A 23,223-nucleotide genomic window follows, 5' to 3' on the forward strand; every position below is an offset into this window, starting at 1 on the left:
ATGGTTGTTCTTAAGAAATACTTACATCCCAGCAGATACATTTAAAACAAAGATGATATAATTCAATTTGACCATTTTAAAAATTCAAAAGATACATTGTCTTTTCTAGTTAAACCTTTTAAGTCTTTTTCTATTTCAGAAACATTTGCTTTATATTAATTGATGGTCTTACTCAGATTTGCTGTAGTTCTTAGTTCGAGTGTCCACGTTCCAACTTTTTTATACTGTGTAAAATCACAAGCAAGGAAAAGATTTTAGCCTGCTTGGGTTTAAAAACTTAACTGAATTTCTTTCTCAAATGACAAGAGAGAACTGGTTTTTCATAAAATCCATGTTGTTTACTTCACTGGTGTTTGGATTAATACTGAACCTTAAAAACCTTTTCAACATTCAACTTCTGGTGTATTATTTTGAAATTCTGAGATGAGTTGCAACATCTGTTAGGACAGACGTACATTGTGAAGCCTTTATTTCTTAACAATGGAGGCAATTATTTAGAAGTTTTGTTCCTAAAAATAATAATAATTCTTAGTGGTAGGGAAAAGACTTCTTGTTTTCACAAATTATTATTTAATCTAGTGTTAGTAATAATCAATTTGTGGTGTTGTCTAAACTGTGTATATCTTTTGCCTTGCTCATAAATAAATTGTCATGCCTTTTAATGTAATTTTAGTGCTACTGATAGTGGAAGAAATTAAAAAAAATCTGTGAATTATATAACCAACAATGCATTTAATGTGTTTATGTGGTGTGACTGGGTGGCTACTTGAAAAAAATAATATTTTGAGTACAGTATGACATTGGTATGCATGTAATTATATTCTGGTGTTTCTGATGTACAGGTATGTGTTACTATTACAGCGATTTTTGACTCTAGCCTCTAAGTGCCTTTACATGTTAATATATTTCTTTTGTAAAATTTGAATTGTTTTAGATATGTACCATGGCTTGATCCTGAATAGATTTGGCAAGTTGATTCTTCAATTGAATGGGATAGGGTAAAGTGCAGCAAATGTAGCAAAGTCTTGGTGACCTCGAAGATCTGCAAAACACAAGATAAACTTTAAATGTCTGCAGAGAATAAATAGGACTGTCTTTCATTATTAATTGATTAATTGATTTTGAACACTTCAGACAAGTCTGTATATATTGAAGCTTAGAGCACTACCATTTGGAGGAAGTTAGTGCTGTGAAAATAGAATATAGAACTAGAATTCGAAAGTCTGGATCTTCGCTTAGGAAGGTGATTCAAAATTCTTCTGCTCACCTTCTGAGAAGGTTCTTTTCTGTATTTCTCTGCTCCGTCTTGCCTGTTTTGGTTTATTCCCATGTCAACTGAAGCCGAAGAAACTCTTCATATTAGGAAAGGTGGAGTTTTTCCATTTCTGGGGTGAATTACGGAGATAGATTGTCCCTTCCATCGAGCAATGTACTGATTTTTGGTATTGCAGAAATATGTAACTGACTAAGTGTAAAACTAGTGATAAGAATGATTAAAAACTTTGCTCACTCTGCAAAATGACATACTCTTTTGAATAATTATACTTTGCTTGATGCAAATCACGGAATGAGAACTGAAAGTGGAGAGGCAGAATTTAATTTTGTGTCTTCACAGAGTATTTTCAAAGGAACAGGAAAGTATTTAAGGATATTAAAACTTTCAAAAACATCCACAGCAAATTAAATGTTAAACTTCAGAATTACTGTTTTCTAAAGTTGCAGTTTTATGTTACTGCCTACTTACTCCCCCGTAATTTCCTGAGTTTGTTCCAATGATTTATGCACATTTGTGTAGAACTGTTTCCATGCAAACTAGTATGATTCTAGCATGAGTTCATAGAACTTCTTCTAACTTGTTAAAAACAAAGCTGTTAGCATTTCACAGTTCTAGGAGAGCAAAACTGTGCTGTGAAGTTAAACAAAACACATGATCTTTGTCTGCAAATACTAAAACTGGAGCATAAGCGCATGTGAAATATTATCTGGATGAACAATTTTACAAGACTTTTTCTTTCTTTTTTTTCCGCTGCTATTGAAATCTAATCTCAGTATTGCTGGACCAAAAAAGGAATCTACACATATTTATTTACACACGAAAGAGGTCAGCCAAGAAAACAGAAACTCTCTTCTGCCAGAACAGGTACATATTTGTAACTAAGGAAGGTATGCTTTCAAGATAGAGTTGATGTGAAGAGCTGAAAGCATCTCCTGGCATTATCAAATTGGAGAGGTAGTGGCAGATATCCTAAATAGCTGTGAATAGTAGGTACAGGACTTCCAAAAGAGAAACCAGAAGAGAAGGGTGTGCAAGAGATAGTCAAAACATTGCTTCTGCAGGAACTTCCACTGTTCTGACATTGCAAGGTGTAAGTGGAAATTCACATTTCAGTGAAGACACAATAAAATATCAATTGCATGTAAATTCCTCCACCCTAGACTGTTTGAAAAGGTGCAGTTTAGTCTTTTGCAGACTAAGGTGTTTTGTCCTTAGCTTCACTGTTGTTAAGATGATATTGCTTGGTTAGGTAGCTCTGCTTTGTCTTCTAATCTTGCGTATGGCGGGCTTCTAAAATGTGGAGTATCAAAGAGGTCTTAATGGGCAGGTAAACTCCACAGACAGCTCACTAGTCTAACACATTTACAGGGGGGATTGTGAAGGTGAGAACGTATTGCTGAGGAGCTTCTGTAAATACCCAATAGCTTATGAATGTATAAGCAGTGTTAATAGTTTTAATGACTTCAAGCATCACATTAATAGTGTAAAATACAGCATAATGTGTTTCAATCAAGTCTTGTGGTGCGAGACCTACATGTTTAATTTCTTTCAGAACTAATTTAGAACCAGTTCTTCCAATCATTTTTACTCATGTTTACTACTACATAGCATTACTGGTCTCATTCGTGGTTTTGCTGCTTCCGCTGCTGAGCAGGTGCAGTGCTACGAGTGGAACAGTTCTTCTCTTCATACTCCAAATTGTGTATGAACATAATATTAACATGTGTCTTGTCACTACATTTCTCCTTTCTGTGCGCACTTGCACTTCAGATTCCAGGTAACCTTTTAATCTCAATCCAGTATAAACCCATTTATTTGTCCAGTGGTGTGCCTAGGCCATTAAGCACCGCTGGAACCAGCGTGATGGAGAACACAGATGAAGATACACTCAGTCACTTTACAGAAGTGATCTGCAGCAAGGCTACTGCTGAGCTAGAGGAGTTGTTACACCTTTGGACCAGAGCTGAATCCATGTAGCTAATACCTCTGTACTGAGGTCTTCAGCATAACCAGCATTTTTCAGGTTATCATGTCATTTCCATTGACTCATACCTTTCCCAATGCCTGATAACTTTGAATAACGAAGAGTCTGTGTTGCTTCAGTTGCATAAGTCTAGCCTGGGAGCAGAAATGGTTCCCAAACTAAAAACGCTGGTTTGGAAGTTTATAAATATCTTAAGGGTGCTTATAAATATCTTAAGGGTGGGTGTCAGGAGGGTGGGGCCAAACTCTTTTCAGTGGTGCCCAGCAACAGGACAAGGGGCAATGGACACAAACTGAAGCATAGGAAGTTCTGTCTGAACATGAGGAAGAACTTCTTCCCTCTGAGGGTGACAGAGCACTGGAACAGGCTGCCCAGGGAGGTTGTGGAGTCTCCTTCTCTGGAGATATTCAAGAGCCGCCTGGACAAGGTCCTGTGCAGCCTGCTGTAGGTGACCCTTCTTCGGCAGGAGGGTTCGACTAGATGACCCACAGAGGTCCCCTCCAACCCCTAACATTCTGTGATTCTGTGAAGCTCCCATATATCCAGAAGTTTGCCAATTTGTCTTAATGTTAGATCTTTGAATTCTGAAAATCCTAGGAGATGGGTTTTTCTTCCTCTGTCAGGCAGGAGCTTATACTCCGTTTGGTCCATCAGAATGCCTATTTTGAGACCTCTGATAGTATGTTTTTACTGTTAAGAAAATATAACGCTACTTGTTTCTAGTCTTCCGCTCCTCATTCTTCCCTGATACTTCAGATGTTTTAAGGAGCCAAGACTAGAGCAGACAGCAAATACGATTTTGATGACTGATGTCTTCTGTAATGTATACTCAGGAAAAGTGGTATTTCAACCTGTATGCATCATTAATTTCCAACACTCACAACATTAAATACAATAGTTGCTACAGTCATGAAAGAATTGACATGTGGAGGTTGGGAAATGAATTGTGACTGGCATGGATAAAGAGTTATAAATTTTTGTTATTGGAAAGCTGATTACGTTATTGACTGTGTAGTGACTTTGTTGTGAACAAATATGGTAACCTAAAACCAGGGGGTTTGTACCTGAACTATAGTTTCTTAAACGTAATATTTCAACAATGAAAGATTTCCACTATGAATCCTCTTGCATTTGTTTTATCATTACATCTAACATTTCTGTTTGCTTTTGTCAGGAAATATAATCTAGGAGTAACTACTTAAGAGTATCTTCTGTGGTTATTTATCTTCATTTAAAAATACCTAAATAAATGCAATTGACATTCTTTCACTCTTGTTACTACAAAAGCTACAGCTGACTTCCTTATAGCAATGTCCAGATGTTCCGATCAAGTTTAGAGACACACAGGGCTTGGGGCTTAACTGGTGGATTGAGTTGGGGTGGACACTGCTTTATACTAGTATAAAGAAATAGTTTTGCTGACATTTAGAATGTGATACAGAGGGGGCTTTATTCCTGAGCTTTTAGGTTTTTTTTCAGAATGAGTACAGAGTGGTTTTCGTCACTACTCTGCTGATAAATATTCTGAACAGGTTTTTGTTTGTTTTTTTCTTATATTAGGTGTGGTCCTAATATCCCTTGCCCTCTGCGCAGATGCAGTTATAGGAAATGTACAGGAAAAAGCTATGAAGTTGCACAATGGTTCAAATTCAGAAATGGTAAATACCAGATTTGCAATTTTAAAAGAACACATTCTATCATAGACAAGGCATATAATGACAAAACATGAAATTTAATGTGCTTTTCTCTTGTGTATATAAAGAAGGGCTCTTGGTGTACTGTTCTTGGGGTTTTCTCTTTGTTTGTTTGGGGGCTTTTGGTGGTTTTTTGTTTGTCTTGGTTTTTAACCTTTCAGGGGTGCTGCTTTCTGTGTGCAACTTCAAATGTATATTGCAGCTACAGAAGCATTTATTATTTCTAGCAAGAATTTCTTTGTATACCCTGCAGGCCTGAAATCAACAGTGTTTTCTGTATGATCCTGCACTTAATCTCTGAAAAATATATATTGTTCTTCTGGTATAGATAAGCATGTGTTACATGGGACATGTTGCTTTTCTTACTTTGCTAGACTTCCAATTCTAGAATGTGCTAGCAATTGAGAGGCAGCCTTGTTTGAAGCTTTTGAAATCAGTAGAACCCTGACTTTTGGAATGGGCAAATATGTGTGTTCCTGATTCAGTGAAATACGTGATTTTGAAAAAGTCTTGCTCAGTATTTTTTATATACTTATTTGGAACATGGTTTATCTGTTCATATGGCCTGACTTTTTTCTTTTTGGGCAAAACTTTTGTTTGAATTTGGTATCTTTTTCTCTAAAATATTTTAAATACAAGAAAATCTTCTATTATAACAGGTATTATTTGAATATGCCACAAGTAAAAAATTATTGAAGTCTAGTTTGCTTATTTTGCATGTATTTGACATTTAACTAGAAAATCTAGTTTCTCATGAGAGTAGCTTCATAAACAGAGAAAAAAATGGTTAGAAGGAAGCTTCATTTATGGCTGAAAATTACTTAGGTTGCCTCAAGAAGTTTGAGCTGCAAGTTTCTGGGTAGTGGAAGAATATACCTGAAAACTGTCACTGTATTCTTTTTTTTTTATTATTATTATTATTTTTATACTTTCTCTTAGTATTCACTGTTGACTGCTGCCAAAGGCAGCTAGATGGACCTCACCTGACCCAGCGCAGCCTTCTATAGCTGTAATCTCTGAAATCCAAAACAGTACAATCTGTGACTGTTTTCTTGTCCACTTTCCATCTTGCCAACGGTCGTCTGAGAGTTGATAACTGCCTTACCTAGGATGCTCCTGTTATCTCCAGAACTTTGCTTTTTGTCTGCGTTAGTCTGGCAAATGTTGGTCTTTCTATTGTATACTCATACTACTTGTAGAAATTCAGTGTAGTGATTAAGGATATAAAGGTTTTGTTTGTTTGAGGCATAGAGATTACACTCCAGGATTTTATTCAGAGAATTCAGTGCAGATGTAGAAGCAGAATTTCAGAAATAATTTTTCTAGACTTGAGTTTGTGGGTGAAAATTTAAGAGGTCTTCTGTATCAGATAGCGTGTTCAATGGACAGCCATCTGCAGTAAAGTTGAGTACTGAAAGAACCTGTCATCTACAGGATCTCTGTTTTGTTGCTTAACTTGGAACTTGCCCTGGATTAAGCAATTATGAAAAGAGAAAAGGTTTCATGTGACTGAAACAGTAATTACTGCTCTGGAAAGTTATACCTGAGTTAGGCTTGTGTGTGGTTCTAAGGAAGTGACTCACATCACACTGCCTAACAAGGAACTAGCGATGTGGTACTCATTGCTGGTTGTGAAAAGTGAGGTCTTTGGGTAGTTTGTGAAAAAAGCTGGGTGCAGAGGCAAATGAAGAACTAGAGACTAACTTTTGTGTGTATAAACACTGTAAAGAGCTCTGAAGATCAGGTCATTGTTTTTTAAGAGGTTGAAAGCAGTTCTGCTCTTGAAAGGTAATTTCATCTTCCTTCATTGTCGACCAGTGATAAGTGTGCTATTGTCTCATGGCATTGCTATTGATTGTTAACAGATTTATTTTTGCAAATAATTGAGATAGTATAAAAAGAAAAATTGATGAAACCTGTGTCAAAAGAAGTAGGCTTTTGTGGGAGGCTTTTTGTGAAGTGGGGGGACGTGTGAATGGGCGCTTCCTGCTTCTGTTGTTGCCTCTAGATAGGAAAAGATAGGACGAAGATTCTTTGGTTGCTTTTGTATGAAGCTATGAGTGAAATATGTGTACAGACAAAACAAAGTGGTTACCTGTTTGCTGAGTATAGTGTGTTCTGAGTACTGAACTAGGCCAGAGCTGGTCATATATGAAAATCTTGTATCCTATAACCATAATGCAGGTGTGCCATGTATGTGAACTGAAGTGGCACAGATGAAACTTACGTGACACTTCTGGCAGTTCATGGTGATTATGTGCTGCATTTTGCACATTTAGTGTAATATGGATCTTTACTGTGCAGGAAGAGCAGCAGAAAATGAAATACGTTTAACTTATTCAAACTGTAAAGTTTTGTTTAGGCTGTGAAATCCTGAATTTGAAGGATTTACCACAGTCAACATTGACGTCAGGATGTTAACAACTGACTAGCTTACAAAACTTTTTTTTATGTAGTTGTGGGTAGTCAGAATGTCTCTAACAGTTACCATTCACTTTTCATTGTACATCAGCTATGATAGAAATCCTAGGAAAAACATCTTCAAACACTGCAAAGTCAGCTCTGAGAAGCTGAACAAATTAGTAGGGCCAAAAATTTGAAAACATTTAATTTTGTGTTTTTGTGTAGTATCACCTGGTAATTAAATTCTCTTAAACTATTCTAGGTTTTGTATTCCTATTCAATAGGTTTTGTGTATATTTTGTTTGGATTAACATGCACTAGTGGATTAAGCCCTGCAGTAACATTTTGCTCAAAGGTAGGTATAAAGATTTCCCTTTTTCTATGCACAACCTCATTGGAAAACATTGCTCTGTATGACTTAGAAAGTATCACCACTTCTCTAAAGTTTTAATTTCTTCAAGTAAACTGGTTGATTTGTATAATTCATACGTTAAGGAAGTTGTTACAGTCTTTGGTGTACAAGATAGGATAATGTTTTAAAAAACAAAATCTTAGGACCAGATGTATGAGCTTATAATGTCATTATTATTTTTCCATTATTTAACTAAAATTAAATAAGGATCTTTGCATGAATGCATTGTTGAACAGCTTATTATTGCTCAAGCAGTTGATTAAAGTCTGTAATTTTATGTCATTTTGCAATACCTCAATGTAAATCTGTTTGTTTTACATTTTCCTAACAGGCTTTTTTTGTTGTTGTTGCAGCATCCAGTTCAGACTTACGGTTATGCATTCCTTTTCTCCCTGACTGGGTATTTTGGCATATCCTTTGTTCTAGCTTTGATTAAAATCTTTGGTGCCCTTCTGGCTGTAACAGGTATGAACAAATTATATCTTCACTGCTTTTGGTATAAAAACATGAAGTAATCCTATTCTATTATTTAGGACAGAGCTTTTAAGAATTGTTCTCACTCTGGATTTTTTTTTTGTTCTTTGTGCTGACTGACCGTGGTTTGTGTAGCTTGGATCTTCTGTAGCAGTATGTGTTTGAGAGCTTCCTGGTTCTTTCTGTGCCACAGTTTCAACCTCGAAGAGTCTGTTAAGTAACCTTGTGCATATAGCCTGTGCTGTCTTTTAGTGCATAGACAACAGTGTTCTAAACAGTGAATTGCAATGGTGAATGTGTAGCAAGGTGTAAGGAAAAGACAGGTGTTGCTTGAAACATAGAAGGAAAAGTAAGGATGTTCCAGTAAGGCGTAGTAGGCAGTGTTGTAGTCTCTAAGCACAGAATTTCTGTAGATTTCCAATAAATGGTGGAAAAACTGTGAAGAACTCCCCTAAAGCTTCTTAATGTCCATACAATCTCAGTGGAATGCTGAAGTAACATTAAATGTACACTCCAGACTCGGTTCAGAATAAACTCAAGTGGAACAAATTCTGACTTCTATGATAGTCTCCTCAGTTCTTTTGTTAGACTGAAGGGAATAAAGGGTGTGTATTAGTTTTGGAAGTCAGGATTTAAAGTAAACAAATTTCTGGTGGGCTGTGTAACAGCTGCTGGATTATTTCTAAATTGCAGCTTGTGTATTCACGGGACAGGTACAAGCCTGTTGTTAATGACAGAAGCAGCCTCTGTGGTCTTTCAGTTCCTCTTCTAGACTTCTGATGTAATTGTCCCACAAAAATGGAAGCAGTCATGTTTTCTGTTAAATGTTTAGTACAGCATATGACTGAATCAACCCTGTCAGAAGAAACAAATGTAAAGAACTCTGATCGATAATGTGTTGAAAAGATTTGGGGCACTCACTGGGGTGTATGCCAGCCACACGTGAATGTGGAACTATTAAGTCCCTGAAGTGTGTCAACAGTTGCTGGAATCCTCTCCAGGCTAAGAAAGTCACCAAGTGCCATCTTGTCTGCTCCTGTGATAGTTCATGAACAAATAAAAAGTTTCTGTGGTGTGGTGTTCTCACCTAATAATATAATAATTTCCTAGCAATAAATGCAAATCAGACCTGTCTATGCTGACATGCTCCATGTACGTGTCAAGACTGATGAAGAAAAGGAGGGTGTGAAGCAAGAGGCAGTCACAACTGTTATAGATTTTCAACCTTTATAGATATTCAGACTTGACTCTTATCCTATATGCAACTGGACATATTCTTCATGTTGAGTAATCATTCATCTGGAAAAATCACATGGAGAGATCGAAATCCTGGCTGAGACTGGCTCTTTGTGAATGAGGAAACCACTGAGCACAATGAGTCTCAGCACTGCACTGGAAAGTAATGTCATCTGGTTATGCTTGGTCTTTACTAATGCATTGGCTGATATGTGCCTTAGAAAACAATGAAAAGTATTAAGACTAAACATGTTCTGTTTGGAGGGACAACTGTATGGCTTCAGAGAAGGAAGTCTGTTCAGAGCTTGCTGATACTTTGCCTGAGATTCTTAATGGAAGAAGCAGTGTAGAAAATTATTAAATCAAAGGAATCACTAGTAAGACAGGTGCAACAGAAATCCTGGCACAGATATTTTGTACTAGTTTATAACGGCTTACATCTGTATTTGTGAGTCCGTGGCAGATTTTATTATGTGGCATTACTTGAGTGGGAAAGCTACCTACAGCCACACAACATAACTGTATTACACGTGAATGCTTTTAACCTGTATTATTATGAGTTTGTAAAACAATCAAGTGACTGAAGCGTTTACATATCAGAATATTCTCAACTGTTGGAATAAGGTGCTGTTCATTTTAGCAGCAGTTAATTATGTTGCAAAATAAAATTGTTTGTCTGTAGAACATTGTTGCTTCCAAACTTTAAATGTGACTTGAGTGTATTTTTCAAAAATCAGTCGTTGCCTGTCTAGCTTCTGTCATTTATATAGTCAGTACAGTAGTCTGCCAAGAACAGTTAAACCGGGCTTGTTCCTTCCTCAGGTTACTTTTTCTTAAAACTACAAATATCAGTCACAAGGGCCTGGAGCGGGTGAGGGGAAGGTGTAGCAAGATGCCATGGAGCTGTTTTCCTCTCTTCCCTCTGCTCTTAAAAGCTGGTTTCTGTCAGGTGATGCTCTATTTCATTCACGGTAGTGCAGAGGAAAATACAGGCAGTTGTTTTTTTGACCTGAGGATTGCATCCTCTGCTTTCCTATTATTGCCTCTGCAACATTTCCATTTCACATTTTTTTTAACAAAGTTCACTACATCTCCTGACTGGAAATTGGCCCAGATAAGAGGGTTGGTTCACGTATTAAAATAGCTCTTTAAAAAAAAAAAAAAAAAAAAAAAAAAAAAGTCTTATTCTGCTAAAAAAAAATGTTTTAAAATGCTGTGGAATAGCAAACCCTTCCCAGGTTTTCTTATTCCTGACCTTGACAATCCTAACACTCAAGCCCTTCCAGTCTTGCCTGTAGCAATGTGAAAATATTTATTGTGCCTTGGAAGAAGACCACATTCATTACTAGCCCTCCCACCCCGCATCCACCCTCCCCCTTCTTAGGGGGAGTGGGGTGAAAGAGTTTAATGAAAATTGTGTTTCTATTAACAGAATGAGAAATTATCAGACTTAATTGGGAAAAAGAAGAAAAGGCACTTAATTTAGAAGGAATTGGTTACATAAATATTTTAATTAATAACTGATTTGAAAGAGCAGAAATAATCCTAATTAGAAAAACTGAAGTAATTTAACCATTTTTTAAATTATTCATCTGTAAACTGTTTTCTCATTAAAACTCTGTTTTCTTTTGCATTCTCCTTTAATTTTTCATGTAATAGAAAATCATTTGATGCGCATAAATTTCTTAAAATGTAAACAAAATTGTTACTAAAAAGTCGAGATTGGAGCAGATAAAGCAAAGGTGAAGGCTGTTTCTTCCACTAGAAAACATGCTTTTAAGTAAATATTTGTTTGTGGCGAAGGGTTAGGAAGAATGAAACTTGCTTTACCTAGCCATACCAGCATGAATATACATCAGTAGGCATTGGCTCCTTTTGTCAGTGTGTTACAGTAAAACTAGTGTGGGCGTAGTTACACAAGTAAGGCTTTCCAGTATGATGTAGTAAGAAGTACTTCATAATAAGCAAAATATTTTCTGTTACTGAATAACATAGTTTTCTTTAGGTGCAGGCAATTGTACTGGGGTCTTTCTTGAGCAGGAAGCCTGCACTATAGTATAGAACACCTTCTCAGGCCCTTAACCTCTGTAGCTAAACTCGTACACCTGGCTGCCTTTTTAATTATTTTTTTTAAAACATTTTCTATAAATTTTACTCATTTTATTGAATTTATTTCAATGATAAACTATATAGGTGTCCCAGTCCACAACTTGCTAGCAACGCTGTATTCTTGTTCATAGCAGATAGCACTGAAATTGTTCAAGTAATTGTTGAAGCTATAGTTAATTTGAGAGTAACCCAAACAGATAGTTTACTTCCATTTTGGTAGCAGGATTTGATTTCTCAGCTCTTCTTGATACCTTGATTGTTTCTAGTGATAAGATCACATGTAGAGGAAGGTCTCTTAATAATTTTGATGAAATCTTCCTGATGCATAATCATAGAAGTCAGACATTCTTGGTCTCTTAGGTTTCTAACCGTAATTTTATTTCTCTTCACTATTAGGTAAACTTACAGTCACTTCAAAAGAATGACAAGATGGTGATCCAATTGCACTTAAAAAGTAAAGCCCAAAACACCTCTGAACTGGAATGAGGTGGAAGTGGCAAAAGATTTGGTGTATCCAAATAGTGATACCACTTCTTTCTGCTTTAGCAGATTACTTTATACCATCAGTTGCTTGCAAGGATTGTCTGTTGCTTTCAGATACCGCGGTTTGATTAGCATGAAGTTACTAAATAACAAGTCTTGTTGTGGAAGTTTCTCTGCTGCAGATACTGTGCCTGGAGCTGGTACTGGTTTCAGACAGCAGATAATACTAGCACTGTTTTGCGCTGGACCGGGGCACCTGCAAGTCTGTGTTTGCACCACGGGCGATCATCGTTTTAGCCAGACAATTATGTAATGATGTTATCTATTAATATTGAAGACTATATTATGTTCTTTTGCTGTAACTGAGTTCTTAAAGTAGTAACATTTGTTTTCTTCTGCAGTAACGACAGGAAGAAAAGCAATGACCATTGTGCTTTCTTTTTTGTTTTTTGCAAAGCCATTCACATTCCAGTAAGTATTTATAGTTTTAAATGGGTTTTTATATATTTTATAAAAAATTATGTTCTTCATCATGGAAATGTAACCACAGTAATTAATCATATTCAGGCATTAATGCTTTTCATTTCATATCTTCTACAAATGTTGGCAATCTGCTGTAATACTGACTGGCTTGTTGTTGCTACTCATGTTAGAGAAAATAGTTTCCATTTTTCTGAAGGTCTAGAAGACAAGCTATTCCATGTGTTGGCATTTTTTGTTGATTTTTTAAGAAAAATCTTACATAATACCTAGTGTTTATAATAATAAATTATTGGGGTACTTTCTCTGTGGAGGAAGGTCTGGCTAAAGGAAGGCATTTTCTCCATGACAGTATTGCTTCTCCTTTTATGAGCTCACGTTTGAGTTCTTAGCTTTTCCTTTTAAATAACTGCAAGCTGGTATTGTCTTCATATATTAGATTGCAAGATTTTTGTGCTTGGGTTTCTTCCCTTTTTTTAATTTCAAGGACGAGCTTACTTTGAAAAATCCAGCTGAGTTGCTGTATTGATCCTAATTGCTTCTGTTTTGAAAAAAAATAGTATTCAATTTTATTTCTATGTATAAATTTATTTGAAATTTAAGAACAAAGCTTACAGCCAAATACCCAAATGGAATTTACTCCAACTAAAATTTTTCAGGCTAAAAATAATGGAGAGCTGAAAGAAAAATGCGCCTATATTGGGAAGTATGGATAGAAGGCACTGAGAACACATTTTGGTCCAGTAATAGAGGGTCTAGCTCTCATAACCATAGGAAGGAAAAACATACCAAAACCCCTGAGGACTACTTTATTCATGTGAGAAAGAACAGCTACTGTTTAGTTATTATTTAACTATAAATACACCTTAGACTCTCCAGCCAGAATGTGAAAAGGAAGGGTAGAAGGACAGTAGTAATAAAGATTCAAGAAAAATCTTTCTCAGTCCACTAATTTGTGGGTTTTTTTTTCCTTCAACTCCTCTCCTTAATGTAGGCACTTCATTTTTATTTAATCCACACATATTAGTATGTAATCACTACAGATAAAGTGCTAATGGTAACTTTTCCACCCTTCTCTTCCTCCCCTTTAGGTACGTGTGGTCAGGCTTACTGGTTGTCCTTGGTATATTTCTTAATGTTTACAGTAAAAATATGGATAAAATCAAACTGCTTTCACTACGTGGTCTTTTGAAAAGAAATGTGGAAGAAAGAAAAACAAGGACGTTGTCACAAACTGTATAGACAGTGGTTTGTGCCTTGTCTAGACTATGACTTACTGTTATTATTTTATTTGAACTGTTATTATTTTATTGGAACAGTCTTCAACTGATTCACTTTCCAACGGGAACATTATTAAAACCAAAGGATCTGAAGGCGCATTGTCTGCTTGCAGATTTTTTTGTGAGCCTTTTCTTCAGAGCACTTGAATTCATCACAGAAGGTTTTGTAGGCCGTTGATGGCATCATCAAGCAATGAAGGACAGCAGCTACTGGCAAACTGCTGAGAAGTTGCACTGCAAGTGGAACAGAGCAGAAGACTAATTTGGGCATTTTAATAATATTGGCCATGTGGCTGATCTGAGATTAGTGGTTCTTTGTTAATTTGTCTAGGCGGGGTAATTTAAATGTAATACTGTATTAACATTTAATGGAGCCTAATCAGCAACTGGTTCACCAAATGCGATTTTACAAGGTGGAATGTTTAGAGTGTGTTATGTTGTCACTCTTTTTCATCTTAAATAAAAATGTTTCAGGTTTTTTAAGTTCTTGATTAGATCATCCCAGAACTTGGTATTTATTGTCGTAATTGAAATTTTTATGGGAATCTTAAGGTGTTACTCTTTGATTATTGCTTGCAACTAACAAAAATGAGATTGAGTCTGTGCAGTCAACACCTATGCTTTTAGTAGAGGACAGTGGGCTTTTAGACGTAAACAGGGTGAGAATACAGAATGGAAAAGACATGATGGAAACAAGATTTTTAGTGTCTTGTGGCCCTCCATGCCATAACGGTGTAAAAAGATGTGGGAGCTCTCTAAATTGGTATCATCAAACCAAAACTCTTAATTTTCCGTATTGGAGTAAAGAATAACAGCATCTGCTAATACATTTGGGATATGTATTGTGTCAGTCTTTGTGTGGTCCTGTGATGAACTTAAGAGGATTAGGGTACAGATTACAATTTTCTTTATTTAATGACAGGAGGAGACAATGTACTGCCAGTCTCTTTTTCATCATGAATTTAGAGAGATAAATGGACTTAGTCTTCCTTACTTTCATATTTAACTCGCTTTTGAATCGTTTGCCATCTCTTTCATTTGATATATTTAACAATAGCACTTTAAAAATAATAATCACCTTACAGTTCATTGTTCTCATGGGGTCATGATTTTGTTGTTGTTGTTGTGTCCCTTAGATGCATCTTGATGTGTATTCTTTCAACTTAGACAGAATTGGAGAACAGAATTGTGTAATCAGGAAGAATGTACAAAGAATTGAAATATTGCAGAGGATTGCCTTCTGCCAAAAATATTAGTTTATGAAAGTATTCAAAATACAAAATGTTTTTCAGACATTTGGGAAGAATTGCTGTTCCAGGGAGCTTCTAATCAAAGCACAGACACAAAATGTGCCTTAAATTTTGCTTATTGAGTTGGTAGCTAGCATATTGCATATTAAGTATGTTATGAAATAGAACATGGAATAAAATAGACATCTTAACACGATGGGACAAATGAGTGGAGTGGGAAGCTGTGCTAACTGCACTGTTTCCAGCACTCAAGCTGCTCTGGTATGTCAGCAAAGCCTTTCAACCCATATGCATCCAGTGTTGCCCAGTTAGGGGAATTTATTGCGTGTGAAAATTTTGTTTTTTAAATTCCCAGCTGCTGCATGATTGATTGTGTCCTGGGCAAGGTAGAGAGGTGTGAATTTGACAAACAGATACACCCTGAAAGAGAAGTATGGCCTGCCCTGACTATCTGTTTTCATGTTGCAGTCAGAGTTTTATGAGAAGATGTGAAAAAGGGTTACAGTTTCAAATTTGATGCAAGAGTGCATTTGACCAAGTCAAGGGGATTGATACATGTCCTTCCCCATATTATTTATTGACTCTTATATTCCCTTGTATTCTTTTGACTAAATGAAGTTCCTCTTCCCAGTGAGGTTAAGTTACCTATCAGGCTTAAAAAAAGGGACAGTTTCTGAATCATTGAGAAGAGAGTAATTGCAGAACATTTACTGCTCTGTTCAGTAGCTTGGTGGAACTTGGTAATTAGAATTTGAGCATTGTGTTGACAATTTTTCAGTCTGTTTTGCTATCTGTAAACTCTGTCTCTTACTAAACTGTATTGAACTTCAGGAAACCAAATTATGCGAAAGCTACCATACATGCAGAAAGTCATAGTAAGTATCATTCGTTTGGCACCTGTTTCATATAAAGAGATGAGAAGTCACTCCCAAAGTTTCCGCCTAGAATTCAGATGTAATGTGTAGGTTGCTGTTTATGATGTAATATGTAGGCACTGTTTATGTAATCCAATTTTGTCTCTATTTTCTCTCCTTGGAGAGTGTAGTGTTCACAATATTTCACCTTTTAATTTATTCTCTCTTGTATACAAGACTTGAGTTAGTGGAGCACATGTTAAGGGAAGTTTTGATTTATTTTTTATTAACTATATAAAAGTGTGTTTTGTTTTACAGGTGTACTTTAAAAATGATTTTTGTAGACAAATATTGTAGGTTTAGTGTTAATAGTGTAAATTTAAGAATCAGATTTTTATTTTCATAAGCATGAGTCTAGTACTTGCTAATCAACAATACGTAAGCTTGTTAATGAAAATGCATACATAAGTGAGAGCAGTTCGTAATTTGCCACCTGTGCAGTTTCATGCTTTCATTGAGAGGTTAAGAAAACCTTCATTTCAGTGATTTTCTTGTCTGTTTTTTAATAAGCTTTATAGCACATGCAAGTAAGATAACTGTACAAACCTCCAAGTGTTCTTATTATAAACTTTTGGTGTAGAATCTTCTGCACTGTATATGTAGCTTTTTATGTTGTCTATGAAATATGAATAAGGGCTTGTCGACAAAGTAGCTGTAAATTCTGTGGTTTTTTTCATATAAGAGCACTTATATTGGGATGTTGGTTAACCCTTCCTAATGTTGCCACGTAGGCTGATCATAATAACTTTTGCATTTTATAGTCATTGGCTCCTGGACTCTTTACAGTAGGCATTGTGAAACTACAGAAAAAAACATTTATTCTGTCACCATAAAAGATGTTGTCTAAATATAATGTGGATCAGTCGCTTCTTATTCTTATGCTACACAACTTTCTCCTCTCTGCAGAAAAACTCTGATATAAGAATTAGTTATAATGGGATTGAAGTTCACACTAAAATTTAAGGCTGCCCAAGGTCTCCACTAATGTGGATCTATGCAATCTACCTCTGTGACACCCTGACCTTGGGAGGACTGAAGGAGCTCTGTTTTCAGTTGCTTTCACATTACATTTTTGCATTTATTTGGCACACTTGAATACCAAAGTAATTGCGCAGTGGATTTCTTCAGTATTTTAGTATGTCAGTATCATCAAACTGCTAATTATTCAGATACCTACATGTCAATACAAGTGTGGAAGAACTAATACTCTGAACTAACCAATACCCCCCTCCCAAACCTACAGTGTTTCCTGATAACTGCATTAAACTGTTTTTCTTAATCTTGTTTTGCCACTCATGTGCTTTGAATTTACCAAACATTTTAGCCTGTAACTTAGGCATTCCTAATTGTCTTCCTTCTTGTCGTCCTTACTTGTCTTACTTTGGATGATAACTCCCTTTTCAACATGCTCTGCTGATGCACTATGGATTGTTTCAGGCTTCTATTCTGCATTTAAGGACTCACATCAGACTATTGCAGATTGGTCACATTCCTTTTTTATCCATGAAAAAAAATCTTTCCTTTTATACTTTCCGTTATTTTTGGGAAGGTCTTGATGAGTACATATATGAGTTAACTCCTTGACCTTGTTCCATCTTCCAGGAAAATATCTCTTCTCTCTTGCTTGCCTTTGAGAACTACAGGAAGAGGAAATAAATTATTGCAAGTGCTCTTTTTTCTTTAATAAGTGTCTTCCTTACTAACCTGGTTTGCCTTAATTGTTTCTTTTTTCTCTGCCTGCCATGCTCTCAGGCATAAATAAGCCCTTCTCTCATGTTTGACCACTGCTTGTTCAGTCATGGAAACTTTCTGAGTTGTTTGGTGTTCTGAAAAGAGGTATAGAATTGCATGTATGCTCTGGAGGGCAGGAAATAATAAGTAAACTTCACAAGTTAGGGAAGTAATTAAATGGATTCTTACTTTTTTTTCTGGAGGGGTTTTATATATGGTTGAAGTAATAGCTCAGAATTTGTTAGTGGAAGGGGTTTTTTTCTTGTACATTTTACCTGTTTAAAAATCTGTATTAATTTTAATATTTAATATAAAATTCCTGACTATTCAGGCAGTTTATAGAGATTAATTTTAGTCTTGCCTATGAGGCAGAAAAATCCTATCTCCGTTTCACTGATGAAGCAGAGATGGTGACTAGCCCATAGTTGCCTTAGTAAGTCTGTGATGAGCAATGAATAGATGTTAATTCCCTCAGTTATTCTGTGCCCCAGATCCAACAGAGCCATTCTGTACCTGAAATGGAACAGTACCAATGTAAGCTCGGTTTTCTTTTACCCCAGTATTAAAGTTTTTAAATTGTTCCTGTTTCGTGTTCTGTACTAGTATAATTTAAAGCGAAGACAGACATAAAATAGGCTTGCTGCATTTTGTTTGAAGCATCTTTGCGTTGTTTGCATTGTTGTCATCTCATTGATCTGTTTTCTGTGAACACTGCTACGGAAACAAGCCAGAGAGAGTAGCAGGCACAGCAGAAGCATAATACCCTTCATGTTCAGGTGACTGGTCCGAATTTAGTCCACCTTGCTGCTGGTCAAAAGCTGCTGCCACTGGAAAACTGTGAGGAGTTGTGTCACTATATGAGGGATTGAGCATAACGGTGTTGTGCTGGATCTGTATCTTTTTGCCATTGACTTGTAGAGAAGCAAAGACAGTAATGCAATAAAGAACATTGGTGCACAAATACTCAGAATATAATGCTGACTTAATGCTTCTTTTCTATACCTGGATCAATTTCTGCTGTTCTGCTGTTTTTTCGTGAGGTGTGATAGTAATATATTGCTTCTCTACACTTACGGATATTTTAATGTTTTTTTTTCTTTGTTAGAGTTCTCAGTTTTATGCTTGTTCTTCTCTTGTTTTTTTGAGTGTAAAGTTTTACCTTGTAATTGTTATTTTACCTGTAGTACTGCGTCCAGTTCTGGGCTCCCCAGGATGAGAGAGATACGGGGCTATGGGACAGAATTCAGCAAAGGGACACAAAGATGATGAAGGGACTGGAGCACTTCTCTGAGAAGAAAGGCTAAGAGTGTTAGGACTGTTCGGACTGGAGAAGAAAAGGCTCAGGGGAATCTCATCACTGTGTATAAATACCTGAATGGAGAGTGCAAAGAACGCAGAGCCAGGCTTTTCTTGATGGTGCCCAGTGACAGGACCAGAGGGAACGGGTACAAACCAGAGATTCCCTCTCAAGATCAGGAAACACTTTTCCACTGTGAGGGTGACCGAGCACAGGTGCAGGTTGCCCAGAGAGGTTGCGGGGTCTCCATGCTTGGCGATACTCAAAAGCTGTCTGGATGCACAGTCCTGGGCAGCTGTCTGCAGGTGGCCCTGCTGGAGCAGAGGGGGTTAGACCAGATGGCCTCCAGAGGTCCCTTCCCACCTCAACCATTCTGTAATGGTAAATGTTACCATCTTTGTCCTGATTCCAGTACTTCCACTTTTTCTCCTGTTTTTGAAGAGTTAACATACTTAAAACAAGCATGTCTGTCTGGGTTGGCTGCTCAGCTGAAGCTGAAGAAGCCAGAGCACAATCCCCTCGAGAGAGAGACCTTCAGTTGGTAACTGCTGCTCAATGCAAGATGGCAGGATGTGAATCTCTTAGAGCAAATGAAAACTAGTAGATGAAATAGATGCTGTCAACACAGAACTACTTGAATGTGTTCGTCAAGGAGTTCAAAGTTTCTTTTGTTTTTTCTCCATGTAGCTCTTACCATGCTATTGGGTGTTTTAGTGCAGCATCTGATCTGCAGGTGCCTGTTACAAGTGTACTGCACCGTTTGCTGCCTGTTAGTTGTCAGTATATTGCATGAACGTGGTCAGCTGTGATAGATGCCTTCCTGCATGTTCAAAGCCCAGGTATAAATTCCACTTAAATATTCTGTAGTATTGGGTATTTGCATGAGCATATCTATGCAAAAGGTATATCTTATAGCAGTCCTAATTCCATATAAAATTAACTTGCTATGTCAGGTTGAGCACTTGAGCCCCACCAGCACTGGAGCACACACACTAAATACTGCTGTACAATCTCTCTGTCACATGGTAAACTGCTATTTACCTGAAACTGCAGCAGTAAAGGAAAAAATAATCAATTAAAGATCCCCTGGGCTTCTGTTAGTGTGGTGTATCTGAATGCAGGGGGTTGTTAAGTTTGGCTTCTGCTGCAGCCTGTCTCCTGGAATAGACTTGGTGCCATGTTCTGGGTGAAACACCCTGTCAGGTGTGGGAGGGGGCTGTAAGACAGCAGGATTTGGGTATGCGTGGAGTCTGGTTGATTCTGTGCTGCCAGCTTCTCTGCTTTGCTCTCTGTTAATGCAGCAAGCCTATGCAGCAAGCCTATGTGTCCTCATCTTCCTGAATTTTCTGAGTAGGACTGGCAGTAAATTGGATTTACCAAGCAAAGTCTTACACACAGTTTAAGAAGAGTGGTTGTGCTTCTTGTAAAGTCTACGTCTTGAGGGAATGTAGACATCCCAGAAGTGTCTACCATTCGTAAGAAAATGCAAAGTGGTTTTTTGGATCGAGGTGGAGCAGGGTGCCCTCCCTGTTCTCCCTAGGAAGGGCAAACACAGCGCTGTTACACGAGACAGGTTATAGCTTCAGTTATAGTCTGTGAAGCAATTGGCGAGGGGTTCAGTAGGCCACTAAAATAATCTCTGGGAATTCAGACACACCTGTAGGATCCTTTTACTGTACCATTTGCAGAAGAATGAATCTTTCTTGACAGGCTACAGTTCCTGTTTTTCCGCTGTTGCCTCATGCTGAGTTCCTGAACTCCTGCGTGGTTCCACAACCACTGCAGTACCTATTGCCACTCAGTGCTAACATAAATATGGATATAATCAAACCTCTGAAGAGAAGAGTCTTTTTCACACTTGTCCACAACTGGGGAACAGGAATGAGGTAGCAGAGACATCTGGGTAACGAAGCGCTGTGAAAGCTCTGCAGCCCGGTCTCGCGCATGACATGATGTCAGCTGCGTACTACAGAAGTGCTTCCTCGCTGCATGCTTCTCCATGATTTCAAAAACTGCAAGCCCTCATGCTATTTTTGTTACATGTGATGCGAAGATCCAGTAATAACCTAACAGTACAATGCATACTGTTAAGCAGGTATCCTTTATTATGGTGCTGGGCACACGGGGGATCTCTCCTCCTAACATGCATGCCAAACACCCTTTCATTTCAGGCTAAATACAATCACAATATACATATTCATTATATTTCTCTGAAATGCTTAGCATATTCATGGTTTTTCCAGAATAATTAGCATATGTTAATGTCTTTCATGCATGTCTGTTGGCACCTCCAGGTGGTCGTTGGGGGTCTTCAGATGAAGGCTCGCACTCTTCATCACAGCGTCTGCTGGCTGACCTTTGTTTCTGCTCAAACTCAGTCCTAAGATCTCGTATGCCATGTCCTTCTAGGTTGTTTTGTTCCGGTCGTCTTGTCCTCTTGGTGCCTCTTTATCTCTGTAGCTCAGTGCTTCTGCTCTCCCAAGGCCGAGCTGCCTGGAGTGGAATTATTTGGGAATCTCTTATCCTACAGCTATCCCAATTATCCACTGAGAACCAAGACGTGCTTTGGTTTTAATTAATCTGTTGTACAATGGTTCTGATGACATAAAGTGATAACTTATATCTACATCAGCTACATCTACTACATTCACTACGTTCACAGGTATCAATCCCTCCTTTTCTTTCGAGGACTGTAGTTTACATATTTTGAAGCAGAGGTTAGTACAACAGTTAAAGCATTGGATCATTGTATATGCAAGCATACAAACTGTAATAATAAAAACTCCTAACAACTAGAAAATATCATTAAAGCTACTATGTTATAGTTTCATGTTTCTTACGATCCCTTCTGTCACATGAGAACTATTGCAGTTGTGCGTTATGGGTAAAGAGCCATCAGCACAAAAAATTAAGGGCTCTACAGGCTATGCTTAGGAAGTAGGTTATGTTATAGGCTGTCTATAGAAGGTAGAGCAACCCAAATTTGCAGATAGGTGAGTTGCAGGCTCAGATGTGTTCAAGTATTTGAATGACCAGGTCCAGCTAAATAATTGTCCCTCGTGAGTGAAGCAGTGATAGCAATACAAATTGGAAGTGCCCCATCTCAGCTTTCAGAATGACCTGTAGTTTAAAAGTGAAAAATACCCCTTCAGAACAGAGTTGAGGGGGAAGACTCTGACTGCTGTGGCTGAGGAGAGAAAAGCCACATCATCGAATGATGAACAGTGTGGTTTAAAGATAAAAACGGCTTCTCTGCTCACTGTCTTTAAATGTAGCCTGCTATGTTAATACTCTCATGCCTAATCCAGTAAATCTGCTTATTTTCACAAACAGGTAAAGGTTACCTATTTATTTTGAACTTGGTGGCTGTTTCAGTTGGAGATAGACATTGCAGCCACAGGGTTTGGACAATCATGGGCATGTCCATAAAGAGGATTTGGGGCTCCTGAAAGGCTTTAGTGCATAAAGCAGAGTTTATATAGGCTTCAGGCAGTGACTAAGCAGAATTTAAGCTCTTTAGGCTTTAACATGCCTTTAATCTTTTGTTGCTCTAGCCTAAAGTTAGGATTATGTATTTTGTGTACTATCCAAATTTTGGTACTGGAAAATCATTTTAGTGAGAAATACACTAAAAATTGCCCTTAATAAGCAGTTCAAGGTAACAGCTGGTAGTATTCTATCCTGAGTTTACACCATCCTGTGCAGTGCGGCTAATAGTAAAATCTGAAGGTGAGTGCTTGGCGTCTTCAAATGAAGACTCTATTCTTGCTTTTAGGTAATATCAGCATCCTTGATTTTAACAAAAGAAAATAAATTCTACATAACTACATATGTAAGAATTGATTTAAAAGTAGATAATCCTTACCATGAGTCACACCTGATTTCCCCAGACTCCTTATCCTTAATAAATGACTCATGCCCAGCTGTAAAAGCTTGGTTTGCAAACTCTGTCTTTCCTGGGATTAAGGCAGCCTGAGATTAAGCAATGAGGTTTGCATGCCTGCCTAGGATGAGACCAGTTATTGCCTAAAGCTTTTGGATCCCTAGGCGCATAGTTAAGGCAGCTTTAATTGACCGTCTCAGACTTGGTGAATTCTGCATTGCAAGACAGCTTCAATACAATCTATTCTTTCTCAGAGAAGAGCTCATTTTTTTCTGAGAAGTTGAAGCATAGACTATGTACAGATGACACATGCTTTG

The 23,223-nt window shown here is 37.4% G+C and overlaps 1 protein-coding gene across 4 annotated transcripts in view; it reads left to right on the forward strand.

Annotated features, from left to right (window-relative positions):
- The window catches only part of SLC35B3 (solute carrier family 35 member B3), a 29,071-nt gene extending 10,392 nt beyond the window's left edge, over positions 1 to 18,679 (forward strand). For 2 of the 4 annotated variants that reach the window (XM_075416959.1, XM_075416956.1), the window contains exons 6-10: positions 4,821 to 4,918; positions 7,620 to 7,712; positions 8,123 to 8,234; positions 12,473 to 12,542; positions 13,643 to 18,679. In XM_075416959.1, coding sequence (XP_075273074.1) covers positions 4,821 to 4,918; positions 7,620 to 7,712; positions 8,123 to 8,234; positions 12,473 to 12,542; positions 13,643 to 13,793 — 524 coding nt within the window. In that variant the 3' untranslated portion in view covers positions 13,794 to 18,679. The other 2 variants (XM_075416957.1, XM_075416958.1) reach the window with 2 other exon arrangements.
- Positions 18,680 to 23,223: the final 4,544 nt, after the last annotated feature.

The sequence above is a fragment of the Opisthocomus hoazin genome, chromosome 3 (assembly GCF_030867145.1).
Source record: "Opisthocomus hoazin isolate bOpiHoa1 chromosome 3, bOpiHoa1.hap1, whole genome shotgun sequence".
NCBI lineage: Eukaryota > Metazoa > Chordata > Aves > Opisthocomiformes > Opisthocomidae > Opisthocomus > Opisthocomus hoazin.